This window comes from Gadus macrocephalus, chromosome 1, assembly GCF_031168955.1.
Source record: "Gadus macrocephalus chromosome 1, ASM3116895v1".
Classification (NCBI taxonomy): Eukaryota; Metazoa; Chordata; class Actinopteri; order Gadiformes; family Gadidae; genus Gadus; species Gadus macrocephalus.
Window position 1 is genome coordinate 17,913,961 of NC_082382.1, and position 14,425 is coordinate 17,928,385.

General features: G+C 47.2%; 1 protein-coding gene across 5 annotated transcripts in view; it reads left to right on the forward strand.

The window, feature by feature from the left end:
- The window catches only part of si:dkey-151g10.3 (serine/threonine-protein kinase WNK3), a 38,436-nt gene that overhangs the window by 3,204 nt on the left and 20,807 nt on the right, over positions 1 to 14,425 (forward strand). For all 5 annotated transcript variants that reach the window (XM_060056722.1, XM_060056741.1, XM_060056732.1 and 2 more), the window contains one exon: positions 3,955 to 5,142. In XM_060056722.1, coding sequence (XP_059912705.1) covers positions 4,405 to 5,142 — 738 coding nt within the window. In that variant the 5' untranslated portion in view covers positions 3,955 to 4,404. The remainder of the gene's footprint in view (positions 1 to 3,954; positions 5,143 to 14,425) is intronic.

Below are 14,425 nucleotides of genomic sequence, written 5' to 3' on the forward strand. Positions count from 1 at the left end.
CCAAACCGCTTTTTGTCTATGCCAACCCCCTCTTTTTCATCTCCCTCTTGTTCTCTTTCACACACAGTTTTCCCACCCCTTCATGTGGCCATCCCCACTACCCCTCCCCAACTAACTCTCCCTCTCTGTCTCCCTCTCTCTTTTTTCTCTGCGGTTTGAACCTGAGTGTCAGCTCGCTCAATCCAGATAAAACACTGCCTGAGCCCCCCTGCATACTTTTTATACAGGCTACACTTTTTAATCTGTGTCCCCCTCCATCACAATGTAACCCTGTCTGCCTGAACGCACGGCCACAATTCCCCCCAAATACACACAGCATGCACGCACACAGATACACACACACACACACACACACACACACACACACACACACACACACACACACACACACACACACACACACACACACACACACACACACACACACACACACACATACACACACTGTCCCAAACCCCTTTGTCTGTCTGTCTAATTCTACAGCGGCTGTTTAGTCCCGGGGGATTAATGTGTGGATGGGTGCCCATGAAGTGAGAGGAATGGAAAAAAAGGGCAGGAGTTGGTGCTGTTGGGTTGGGGAGGTGTGTTTGGTGTGTGTGTGTGTGTGTGTGTGGGGGGGGGGGGGGGGGGGAGTTATTAGTTATGTTTTGAGGGAAATTAATAAAGTTCTATAAGAGTCGCAGGGAGTTCTCCAACCCGATTTGTGGGGAGAACCCAAATCACCCATCCCATCTATCGGCAGCAAGCGAAGGAAGATTTGTATTGCTTCCATTTCAGAAATAAACGGCCTAGACGCGGCTCCTTTCTTGCCGCAGGTGTAACACAGGGAAGGGTTTGCCCCAGCACAGGCCTGCAGGGCCACACAGAGCACAGTGTGTCAGATGTTCACTCCTCATTCGCTCCATATGAATGAATGCACAATGAATCTGACACGCAATCACATCTCTAGATCGCATATACTGGAAGATTTGTTTTTCTCATTGACTTACCCAAATAAAGAATCCTGATTTTGATCATGGAATTTCATTGTGTTAATCACGAGCATGGCAACCATCACTGTTGAGGTTGTTAAGGCCCAAATAGTTGCTGTCAGGAAATGCTCTTTGACATTCTTTCATTGGAATTGGATGTGCTGTCATTTTTTAGGATTTGTCTGAGAGGAAGAAGGAAGGGATAGAGGACGAGAAAGATTGGTGTTGATTTGCGGGTCTGTGTGTGTGTGTGTTTGCGCATGCGTGCGTCTGCTGTAGGCTGATGTATATTTGCATGTTTGCGTATTATTTGGAGAGAGGTTGACGGACAGGGCAATAGACACTAAGAGAGCATGAGTGAGAGAAAGTGAGAGACTGGGTTTGTGTGTGTGTGTTTCACAGAGGCGCAGGGCTGGTGAGAGAGAAGCGGGCATGAATGTGTTTGATGTACTGTGATAACTCTGTCCGGTATGTGGCTTTCATGGGAACTCCTTGCCCTGGGGACACTGGCGAATAAGCTCTGGCATGAAAGGAGATCGACCCTCTCTATATCGCCTGTTGTTTTTTCCCCCTTGTCTCCCGACATCCTGTTAGCCTTTACCTCTCTGTCCACTGTGTGTGCCCACCAGGGTTCCCTAACTAGATGCCTCAGTCTTGTTGCATTCCTCTCATTAACTGTACACATGAAGACAAAGCACCCAAATTTCTCTGACAGGTACACTCAGTCCGTTGACTATAACGCAACAGGATACAATTAGCCTATGTACATCTGGGCCAAGCTGTTCTAGTTGTGGTTTGTCTTTATGGTACCAGAGTTTACATGGAGGCCCTGAAACCTTAAGTGAGAAGCGTAAATTATTACTTTGGACGGTGGAATGTGACTGGACTGGAAGTGTATTTCAGACCACACCACTCCCAGAGCAGCAGGGAACCAACTCGAGCGCCAACCTTTTGTGTTTTTATTCTGAGTGACAGCCTTTGGAATCATGTGTCACATTCACCCATTTCTTCGAGTCAGCAGACAAGACTGTACTTGACTGACGGAAGCCGTGTTGACAAGATAATGAACGCTGTGGTGGGGTGGTGAGCAAGAACTTCATAGCCTTGAAGCTACATGACCAGACACCAAGGATAGCATTGATTTGATATCTACGTTTGAAAAGCGCTCAGTGCATGCAGATACATTAACACACAGCATTCGACAGGAAGGGTCTGTGTGCTCTGGCTTTGCACTATATAATGCACCTGCAGATTGTCATCCAACATGGATTTGGATTGACACAATATTATCATTATCTTCTTCTTTCATTGCTGATCCATGTCAAGCCACATTCCAAAGTGATTAAACATTTTCTTTTACGAAACCCCGTCTTGGGGATACCTTGGTATCCCCAAGACAGTTTCTTGAAGCCAATCCCACTTTGTGCTGTATTATACAACGAGAAGAATTAGCTACATTGAGTGTCATGTAAACGCACTGAATGAGTGCTACAGACACTGACCAACCGAGATTTTGTCATCAGCCAAACAAAGTTGAGGAAACAGAAAACAGTTGTTAAGTCTTGCAAACTAGAGGAGGGCCACTTTGCCAGAGTATCGGATACATTTGTTTGTTCATAAAGTCTCATGGAAGGGTATTTGGAAAGGTAATCCAGACGCTAACATATTGCACATTTATGCTGGCAGGGGAAGTGCTATTTATTCACTGTAGCTTTTGTTGTTTTAATGCTATGCACGAGCACTTGGTTCCGGTAAGGCCAGTTGCCGCATCATAAATGGTTACAATGCACTTTATTGCTTCTGTAATACTGTCTGCTGGTCAGCAGCAGGCAAGAGTCGGTGTGGTGCAGTTCTGTTTCAGGATGGTTTGGAGTAGAATGAGCGATTGTTTAACACCCAGGGGCCGACGGACAATTATAGATAGATGTCACTGAAAGGGTTTGACACACACACACACACACACACACACACACACACACACACACACACACACACACACACACACACACACACACACACACACACACACACACACACACACACACACACACACACACACACACACACACAGATAACTCACATGGGATCTAAACCCCGTCAATGGATACCTGAGTGCTATAATATCCCAACAGTGAGCACTGCCGTCAGGTCTAAACTCGCTAATTCGACAACAGTACATTAGGAGGGTTACATGGTTGGATACGATGCCTGCCGCTGATGATAATTACAAGGATAGCTTTATTGTTACGAGTCCTTTCCTGTCTATCTGCACTTGCATTCAGTTCCATACGGTATGCCTCGACCCATTAATTATTCATGCAGAAAAGGCCCATGGTGCGCCATCCATATTTAATGTTCACGATCACATATTCCTAATGCAGCAATCTATTGACTAATGCTTCCATTGAGTACAACCAGGTCCCATGATACTCATAAAGACCGGCTTTATCGGCCAATACCATTAAATTGGCCATGTGTGACACTTAAGCAGGTTAGATGTTGAAACATAATGGTTTAACCCAAAACAGAGACTTAGCTCTTGTTTGGCTGTGATTAGCAGATTATGTGGTTGCTCTCTTTGTGAGTGAGTCAGGATATTATACCATATATAGACACTATTGGGCTACCTGTGCACATTACCAATTAAAAACAGATTAATCACCGCTGAGGAACTAGACCATGTTTGGACATTTTGTTTCATTTTAGCTTTGCTGGAAATGTCTTAGCCTGGTCTTTTTGCTGCATTTTATTTGATTCACATCTTTCAAAATGGCACCTGCATACCAACATTTTAATATGCAATGTATGCATGTATTATGTATCCAAATTAATTAAATCCTATTTGATGAAAGAATTGGAATATGGGATATGTATATGACAACAATTTGATACTTATGTGACTTATGATATCTGTATATATTTTTATAATATTTCTCTGCCACCCTGCTAAATATATGTATGTGTGTTTTTGTTTGCCTTGCAGGGTTTACCTGAAGACACTTTTTTACAAGGGAGCCAGGAGCAGGGAGCTGTTCCCTCTCTCTGGCTGGCTGTCTGCTGCGTGTGCACATGAGAAGTACTGAATGAGGTCAGGTTTATTTCAGTTGGTCGTGAGTACACCTGCTGGAGGGCGTAGGTGGGACATGGAGAGAGGGAAAGTGAGGATACAACTTCATCTTTAGTTCACCATCTCAAACTGAACAACTGATTTTCAAGGCGCGACTGACAGCGAACGAGGGGAGCCACAGGGGGGGGGGGGGGGGAGAGACTCGGAGGGACCTGAGGCGCCAGAGGAAATGCCAGGCCCTCTGACAGGGGTCAGAGGGTAACCACGGACACAGAGAGAGACGGGGACTGGCCGAGGATCCGAGGTTTGGAGGCGGAGACCGAGGACTAAGGGAGGGGTAGGCGGGAGCTTGGACCGCCGTTTCCCATGGCGACCGACCCCGGCGAGCCCACCGGCACAGAGGACTCCTCCGAGAAACCGGATGGACGGAGGAGGGGCGAGGGGGCGGCGGAGGAGGCGGGGGAGCGGGCGGTGGGGGGCGGCGGCTCCGGACGGGAGAGGACGCGCAGCACCCCCTCCGACTTCCCCACCTACAACACCAAGGAGCGGCGGGACGAGGGCGGAGCGGCGGGCGGCCGCGAGCGCGAGGGGGAGACCCCGGTCCGACCGGCGTCCTACTCCAACCCTTCCTCCCCGGCGCTGGCGGCGGGCGGCGGCAGGCTGAGGCGGGAGAAGCGCTTCTTCAGGAAGAGCGTGGAGATCTGCGAGGAGGAGGACGAGGTGGACGAGCCCCCGCCTGCTCCTCACAGCGCCCCCCCCCTGGAGCAGCGCTCCTCAGACTCAGTCTTCGCCGGCAGCGGCGGCGGCGGCGGCGTTCAGCAGGGTGAGCCGAGCGCCGTGTCGGCCAGCGCCGTCCTGGGGCAGGAGCCCGGGGCCCCCGTCGCCACGCAGGAGGCCGAGAAGGACTCGCCCGCCTCGGTCGCTCTGCAGAACAGGGAGCGAGCACGGGAGCTGGAGGAGGAGGCGGAGATGAAGGCCGTGGCCACGTCTCCCGGAGGCCGCTTCCTCAAGTTTGACATTGAACTGGGCAGAGGAGCCTTTAAAACGGTCTACAAAGGCCTGGACACTGAGACCTGGGTGGAGGTGGCCTGGTGTGAGCTTCAGGTAAGAACAACCCTAACCTCTGTATATTTAATGTTACATTCACAACACAAAGAACTATATTGTTTACCATATATTGTTCAATATATGATACTGAACAAATACTGCCTTATCATCATCCATACTAGAGTTGGATTGAACACCGGATGTTTCCAGTGTTTTGATTTCACCTGGAGTGTGCGACTGTGGCAAAAGCATGTGACCACAGCGGCGTGGGAGGCTCATTTCACATCAGAGGCTTTATGTGCCAATTAGATCAGCACGCCGGGGCCAAATCTATAAAGCCAGCGTTGTTCCTGTGATGAGTATCCCATTGGAGGAAGTGTCCCGGGAGTGCTCTCTCCCCTGCCTGAGAAACTCTTGGCACGTTGTCTTCTTGCTATTCACGCTGTGAGGCTGGAGAGGAGTGGCTGCATGGGGTGAAGAGGAGTAGCATCCGCCGTGCTGAGTGGCAGCACCACAGAGGGAGAACACGTGGGGGCGCTTTTGGGGGTGCACTTATGAATAATCAAATCGCAGGCTTTTGTCTTTGTTTGTATGTTTGTGTACACACATTCAACGTTGAATGGTTACCAATTAGCCCAAATGGTATGCATCGATGAGGGTTAGAGATGTGACAGAGCTGATGGTTTGGTATACAAATGAACTCAGTTTTTATAGCCACATCGTAGCATTTAATCTGCACATTAGGGAGTGATATCGCATGGTTACATCATTTTTGACTCATTAGTGCAGCATCCAAAATGGGCACTATTAGCAAAGTCAGCGTCATACTTATCTTTTTACATAGCCTACATGATCGAAATGAGAAATGTTGACTGGATATACTTACACTGAATATAAGATTATACAGTTGTTCCCCAACTTTTTTTCTCAGGTCCCCTTTTTGGTCAAAATAAGTAATTCCATTTCTTAATGTTGTGTGATAAATCCAACACAATATGGATCGATTTCAATTATATTAGTCTCTATTTTTCTAGTACTGCTTCTCAGTGTTCTCCATTTAACTTCCTGCCCTCCATTTGTGGTTTGCACATAACTGGTGTCACGTTACTGCAAACAATGCAAAACACAAATGCAAAGGCTGTAATCCAATGTATTGCAATCATTCATGGACAATGCATTGCTGCAGATTGTATTATCAACAACCATTTATGATGAGAGGGCACGCCTCAGACAGGACCATGATGCTTAGGTTTAAAATCTCTCACACCATTCAGTTGTACTCTCTCTCTGATCATCATACACAATGCCGTGCCGCCCAGCCTTACTAAGCAGGAACCCCGGTCTGTTAAGTGTTTGATCCGCTTTGGTGGTGATTAAAACACCCAGTTAATATAGACTTTCTGCAGCGCACTGCTGAAACTCCTCATTGGCTGGTGGGCCAATGGGGGACATTGTCATGCCAGCGTGAGCTCAACATGTGGTGGGAGACGCACTCGAGGAGGCCCAGGAGAAAGTGTCTCTTTGAATGTTGACCACACAATGGAGTGCACAGTGTGGTGGTAGTGGTTGTGCTGGTGGTGGTGGTGCTTTTGAAGCTGCAGATCTGGCTGCAGGCATTGTATGTGGAGGAGAAAAGCTCAGTCATGTGTTTGGTTTGCATCTCATTCTAAAACAAGACTAATCCCTTTGTTTTAGGCCATGACACACACACACATGCACACACCTCAATGCAACCACATCCTCTGACACCTTTCCCCAGCCATACTCGTCCAGCTCGTCGGTGAGCCTGCTGACGGTGTTCTGTTTCCGTCTTGTGTCACTGACGAATGCGCCCATAGCCTCCTGCCTGAAAACTTCCATCAAAGGCAACGGCTTGTGCTTTCTCACTGAGTATTTTACTCAGCTCTCCTCCGCTTGTGAGAGGCCATTCCCCTTTCTTTCCATTATGTCTCTAATGGAGGGTTCCCCTGATAATATAACACATTTTAAGGACAACTGCAATGGCAACATATCGGCCCTGGACTGAGAGAGACAAGGTGTTACTCCATCTTTATCAAATAACTAAAATACTTTATTAGAAAGCGCTCCCTTCGCGGTATCACTGGGATATCGTATTTGATTTTAAACAACCGCACCAGGCTACCACAATATTCCATAAGAAAATAAGGTTATTATTGATTGAATACAAATGGAACATTTGAGAGCATAGACACATTGAGCTGCAGCAGAACGAAAACCCTTATTGTAAACAAACTTCATATGACTTAAATGTTTATTTGAGGGCAGGATGGGGGGGGGGGGGGGATATTGAGAGAGAAAGCAGGCAGACCTTAGACACACACACACACACACACACACACACACACACACACACACACACACACACTGGTACTTAAACACACACACACACGCACGCATGCACGCACGCATGCACGCACGCATGCACGCACGCACGCACACACACACACACACACACACACACACACACACACACACACACACACACACACACACACACACACACACTCACAGAAGCATAGGGATGGAATAAAAATGAGCAGCAGTGGAAAAGAGACTGGGCAGTGTGTGAAAGAGAGGAGAGAGACGGGGGGTGTTGGTAGTAAGCGAGAGAGAGTGAGAGAGAGGGAGAAAGCAAAAGAAGGCGAGAGACGAGGTGTTGGTAGTGAGAGAGAGAGAGGGATAGATCGAGAGAGGGAGGGAGAGGGAGTGAGAGAATGATGAGCCAAGCGGAGGATTAGCATGGCAGCTCTCTCGGCGAGCATTTGTGGAGCTAATGCAAAATTACCGCACACAGGCAGACAATGACATGCACACTCAGACACACACACACACGCACACTAACATTCAAATACACACAGTACATCCACACACAGAGTTGCATGACCCTGTCCCGATAGATTGAGTGAACATTCTAATACATCCCGGTGAAACAGGTCTCCAAACCTCACACATTCAACAGTTAGATTGGATTTACAGACATCTGTTCATTTTAGTCTTATGCAAACTAGGTCAAAAAGCGGAGAAAAAGGATGTTTGACTGCATATCTGACGGCCTCCACTGCATACCAGATTCACAATTAAATACCTTTATCTATAACGATGCTTGTTTCTTAAAACTGATCAAACACTCTTTTAATACAGATTTTATGTCTGTATTTAAATCCCACAGCTCCTGCTTGACCTAACCCAAACCGGGGAAATCCTTGGGATTTGCGGATATGATTTTGGGAATACTTGATGAAGTGTAGCCTGTGTACAGGTCCAGTTGGTAGCCAGCAGCAGAAAACTGTTCTAAGTCTGTTTTTCCACTGATAAGAGAATGTACTGCAAGCTAAAATGGAATATAACAAGTGGCTAAAAAAAGCAAGTCAGAGACGGTACGTTTGAGGGATGAACTGATATCTGTTGTCATCCAAAAAATACTGTTGTCAGTTCGGCATGTCGTATGAGAAATGTTTGTGCTAAACAATCACAGAGCAGCATTGGCTGACAAGAAGCTTGTTGTCCTGACATGGGGTTTGTTGATATATTATCATTGCAATCATTTACTTCCAGGAACAAGGCACCCTGTTAAAGAGACCATTACAATTTGGATATTTATGATGATGAATCATGTGAACACCTTAAACAAACATGGTACTTCCAGCTTTTCAGTGTCGGGAGAAATTGCGGGCATGAGGGCAGTTGATGAAACATGGTGGATGGATGAGCATCATAACTTCTAGACCTGGCTGATGTGCAAGCTGCTGGCCTGTAGCCTTGTGATAATGTGAAGAGTGCTGTTAAGCACATCCATAGCTTCTCTGTGACTGCCCACTAAGAGATGGGGAAAGTAGCTGTTCTAATGCAACCTCAAAGAGTGGCTAATAAAGCCTCAGACTCAGAGTGCCCAAAAGTGCGGACATCCTTTTCATCCTTGCCTCTTTCCTGTGAGTTCTACCTCTAAAAGGCCAAAGCTGTTTACCCCCCGCTCATTCCGATCATTGTGACGTCATCAGCACTGTTTATCAGGGCCTATACATGTGTTTGGGTCCGTCACAGAAAGTTGTGAGGGTCAATACCATTCCTTGTTTGTGTGGGGGTGAGAGTGCGAATGGGTGTTTATGTGTGTTTGTATGTCTATATATATGTTAATGTGCGTGCATGATGTGCGTGCATGGGGAAAAGGTTATAACCGACATGTTTCGCAACCAGCGGGTATGTATTGCTGTCTGTCTCTCTGTACACCACTGTATGCATCCATGTCTGTCTCTCTCTCTCTCTCTCTCTCTCTCTCTCTCCCTAACCTCCTGCTCGCCCACTCCCACTCCCCCTCTCCCCGGCCCCTCCCCCGTGGCTCTTTGTCTGGTCGAGTGAGTATACAGAGGGGATGCAGGGAGTTAATTACAGTGGGTGCCAGTCAGTCCAGAACAAAAACCCTGCACAGACAGCACAACTGGGGCGGCAGAACACTCAACGGCTTCCACCCGGTGCTGCCCTGGTCCGGCTCAGCCCACCCCCAGGGTAGTAGAACATCCCCAATCATAGGCTGACCTGGCAAAACAACCGGCAGCAGGGGGGGGGGGTCTGGAGCAGGGGGGCCTGTAGTGGGCGCCGGGGGGGGGGGGGGGGGGGGGGGGGGGTGTCTGAATAGAGCCGCCTGAGTCTGGTCTGCCACAAGTGAACCAGACCGAGGCCAAGAAGGCCAAGAGAACTGACTGGTTGAGCTGGTAGCAGCAGCATTCTGGGCTGAATGCCTGGAGTGCTTCAGGTTGCTGTGGAGATAAATGTTGTTAGTGCCTCCGAGAGAGATGTTGTTATTGAATGTGTCTCTTTTTTTTTTGGAAAACAGGACGAGAGCTCTGCCTTTACAATTATTTTTGAGAGAAACAGACTCGCTGCACAGGAGCTGATGGTGTTTATCCTGGTAATATTAGCAGAGTGTATAGGGTTACCGGCCTGACGCACAAGGAAACTCCATTCTGAAACCTACATTTAGCCCCTGTTGTGAATCGACTGGGCCATGCCAGATACAGGGAAAGGATCGGTTTGTTACGCTATTAATTGGAGGATTGTCGGTGGTGCACAAGTTACAACTGTCTTTCGCGTTCCAATGATCATCGTTGACCTTTGAGAGTTTGGTCGTACACAGCTTTGACCTAATCCACCTGACCTAACAGCAGAAAGGGGAGGAGTTGGTATTTATGTATTTGATTACAAAACAAACAGTTGGATTAGCACAGGAAAACTAAAAATATGCTATTGACCTGTGAGCTTATTTTAGCACTTGCTAGAATGGGCAAAGTACAGAATAATTGATTAGAGTAGATCCATATCAATAGGATGTAAGAGGCATATTTGTCGGAAGTAGAGACAGTTAACTGGTGTCCTGTGGCCAATTCCACACTGCTCTAACGGTGGTCCCAAACCGGTCCTATAATCAGTGATGGTCTATTAAGGGACCATGTATTCCCCACAGTCTGGCATAGCTAATTCAGTTGAACACTTGCCAAAATGACTTCAATGATTTAAGGTATTCTAAAGTAGTATTAGAGTATTACAGCTTACCACGTCAGTTTGATTACAAAGGAATTTAAACACCCTCCTTGTAATAGAGCCATTATTAGGGACAGCTAATGACCTCAAGTGTACGGAAGTTTGGTAAAGCTAAACCAACCAAGCTAATTGTATTTAGTAATTATAGTGTCTAAGCATACACTGTAGAATATCATGTTAATAACTGGCTGAACTAAACCTGACTGACAATACACACAAACGTGTTTAAGCACAGACACACAAAAGCAAAACCCTTAGACATAATTATTATTGGCATTATCGTTGTCCTTTCACAGCAAAGCACATGCTCCAATATGCCTGGTTTGAGACGTCTTTGGGGAGGGGACCCTTGTACGCCCTGTTATTAAAGCCCCATAGCACACCTAAGTCCATAATCAGCATGCACATTGCGCTTTCTGAGGAACCGAAAGCAGAAGCCCTATGACAGAACAGAGCAAATGTGTTTCATTTCGATTTGAATAAAGAGAAGTCAAGGAATATTTTAGGCTGTCTTTAACTCCCAAACTGTCTCATAGACATTTCAGAAATTAGGAGGCACTCATTGAACATCAGGGTCCGTGGTAAAATGACGAGTGGGAGGAAATTGACTTTCGAGACCAACTGGACAAGCTGTTTACTTGTCATCAACTTTGTCTAATAGCCATGGAGAAGGGCAGTGGAGATCTGTTCAAAAGGATCACCAATTACATTCTCTGTTTGATTTACAAAAATGCTCAGAGTGAAGTAAGTTTACAGAAGGGTTTCGTTTGGGAGTGGGAACATTTTCCCCCAACTGTCTAAAAGCTTGAATAACATTTACACTATATTCGTTTAGCAAACCAAGCTTTCCAAGTGCCCCTTGAGATATTCCAGACTTGATATTGTGAGCTTCTTCCGCTCTTATCTCATACAGGGCAGTAGCATATATAGTCCAATTCAATTATATGTTAGGTGGAGTTGAGCTAGGCTTTATTGCTCCAACCAAACTGTCAGGGTCACCCCGTTCTGCATGGGTTTATTCTGCTACCATCAGGTCGTCTTAGGATGTCGGTTGAGAACCAGGCGATATACGGTCTCCTTGGTCCCTAATGCTATTTAATAGATAATAGCACTAATCTGCTTATGGCACACTGTATCTGAAGTCGTCTGACCTGCCCCTGGGTACACTTGGGTTGTTATTGTTCTTGTTTAATTACTAGTTAATCGTTGTGCTTCTCAGTCTGTATTTATATTGTGACACTGGCTGCAATACAATTGAACTCGAACTTGAACTGTGTTCAACGAGTTCCACGAATTGCCCTGTTATGTTTAAATCTTCAAGATATATGCGCCTGTCCATACAAACAAATCAAGCACTGCCGGAACAAGACCAGAAAAATCGATGGCGGTGGTGGCCGGTGAACTTGGCCTCTGGGAGCCATTCGGTTGTAATCCCTGCTCCTTCTCTACCAGTCCTTTCCCCCAGTCTCGTCTGCTGTAGATTACTGTAATCTAATTCTGGACGGCCACAAACGGTAAAAGGCTTTACTCCCACACACCCCGGGTCCATAAAGTAGACCAGGTCATGCATGTGCACGATCCACCTGCACCCAAAATAACCCGTGCATGTCCCCGGTGCCGGCCCTGTGACATGAGGCTAGCTGGCCGTATCGATCTCACTGCTGGTGGAATATCACTGCCACCCGGTGTTCCGCTCTCCAGACAGACGCTCCACTGTAGTCTGTAGAAAAATAAAATCAATACTGGATGAGGCAGACTTTTTTTCAATGCGATCGTCATGTTTCGACGGGGGGGGGGGGGGGGGGGGCATGGGGGGGGCTCACGTGTCCTGGTCACCCTAAGCACCCACCCTCCCCAAAAACGTGTCTCGTTGTATGCCATATCTGGCTGCTACCGCCCCTGTGTTTTACGAGCCTGCTTAACCCCTTAGCTGGACCTTCTGCCTGGCCAGGTGTCTGGTCCCAAACTGTCTGCGGTGGAAAAGGCTGGGTGACCTTCCGGGGTAGACCAGAGTGTGTTCTACAAGTGCATTAGGCTAGACGAGCTCAGCACTCACCACACAGGACTCTGTAGCATGTTGCATGTAGCACAGCCAGCCACACACATGTAAGTGAGTCAGAAAGAGAAACTGAAAGTGGAATAGAAAGTATGTGTGTGTGTGTGTGTGTGTGTGTGTGTGTGTGTGTGTGTGTGTGTGTGTGTGTGTGTGTGTGTGTGTGTGTGTGTGTGTGTCTGTGTGTGTGTGTGTGTGTGTGTGTGTGTGTGTGTGTGTGTGTGTGTGTGCGTGTCCTCAACCCAGTTTTAAATAGCTGCTGCATTGTTTACAGCCAAGTGCGTCCATTCGTAAGCCTGCCCAAAATGGAGGCTGTGCGCCAGCCAACTGAGTCTGTTAAACTGCCCTCATTAAATGCTGTGGGTCATTACACGAAATCAACATGCTAATATTCACTGTTGTTATTCTTATTCATTTTGTTAATAGCTTGCATATTATCAGCACTACTGCAGCAGTTTGACCGGACTAGAGTCACTCCTTCAGTTTACAATGAAGGCATGTTGACCTGGAGGAACTTTGGCATGGATGAGAGTCACCCACAGCAGGGTCACAAAGGGTCCCGTTCATAGTTCCCGTCTCCTCCACCCCCACCCTTTTTCTCTCCCTCTTGGCCTCCATCTCTTTGTGAGTCTGTCGTTTCTTCTATCCATTAATCCGGGAGATCCAGGAGTCTGTTTTCCTTCTTATTTGTTGCCTGTGAGCAATCTTAGTGAGTAGCTGCTTTGTCTGCCGAGCGTGGATGACGATATCTGTTGGTTCTACTAAAGAGGTGCAATGATTCACAAAAGTCACATTGTGGACCTTTATGCACTCCCAGGGTGTATCAATTTGAGCTCAGCTCAATATGTATTACAATTCCAATGAGTTAAATTCACTTGATTAAAGACAAGCTCTACAGTAGCATCACCCATACAGACACTACACAACAGCTTCTCCCCACTTAATTAAGTGCGGCATTCACAAACTGAACAGCTTTTCTCTCAATGGAATTGAGTGTCACACACATGCAAAATGAATGCCGGTCAGTGGATAGCATTGCAGCCTTATTTGAAGGACCTTGAAAAACACTCGCTAAGGTGTGCGCCACGGAGAATTGATCGTATGCATCTTATTAAATATACAGGCCTGCCTTATCAGCAAGTTAATATTAGCCGGCTAATGTAAATATAAAACTTTGAAAGAACAGAGAACAGTTGTGTCACGTGACCCCAGCGGCCGCCAACGCGGCAGTTATCCCATCCAGCCTGTGAAGCCACCAAGTACCAGTGGAATAGCCCTCTCAGTGGTACCAACCGTGGTCATTGTACTCTGATGTGTTAAGCAGCCTTGGGGATTGAAAAGGCTACTCTGACTTATTCATGATGCACTTGAACAGCGCTATCGCCTTTCGCTTATAGCCTCTGTTTGTTGTTGTGCCGCCGTTTGTGTGTTTGTGTGTGTGTATGTGTGTGTGTGTGGGGGGGGGTAATCTGTGGTGGGAATCGGTCTTGCAAGCAGGAAGATAATTACGTAACTCTAGGGGACTTTGGTTGACCCAAGGGTGGTCTGATGCAGCACGTAGAGTCAGGCAGCTTGGGGTGCAAGGAGCAGGATGCAGAAAAGTGACGTGTGGACAACCACGCTGATGTGCGGACCAAGACACACACGCAGGCACCCTGTCTCAGACACTCAGACAGGATGCTCTGACGGAACAATGACAAAAACGGGGAAACCAAAGCACCACACTTGCTC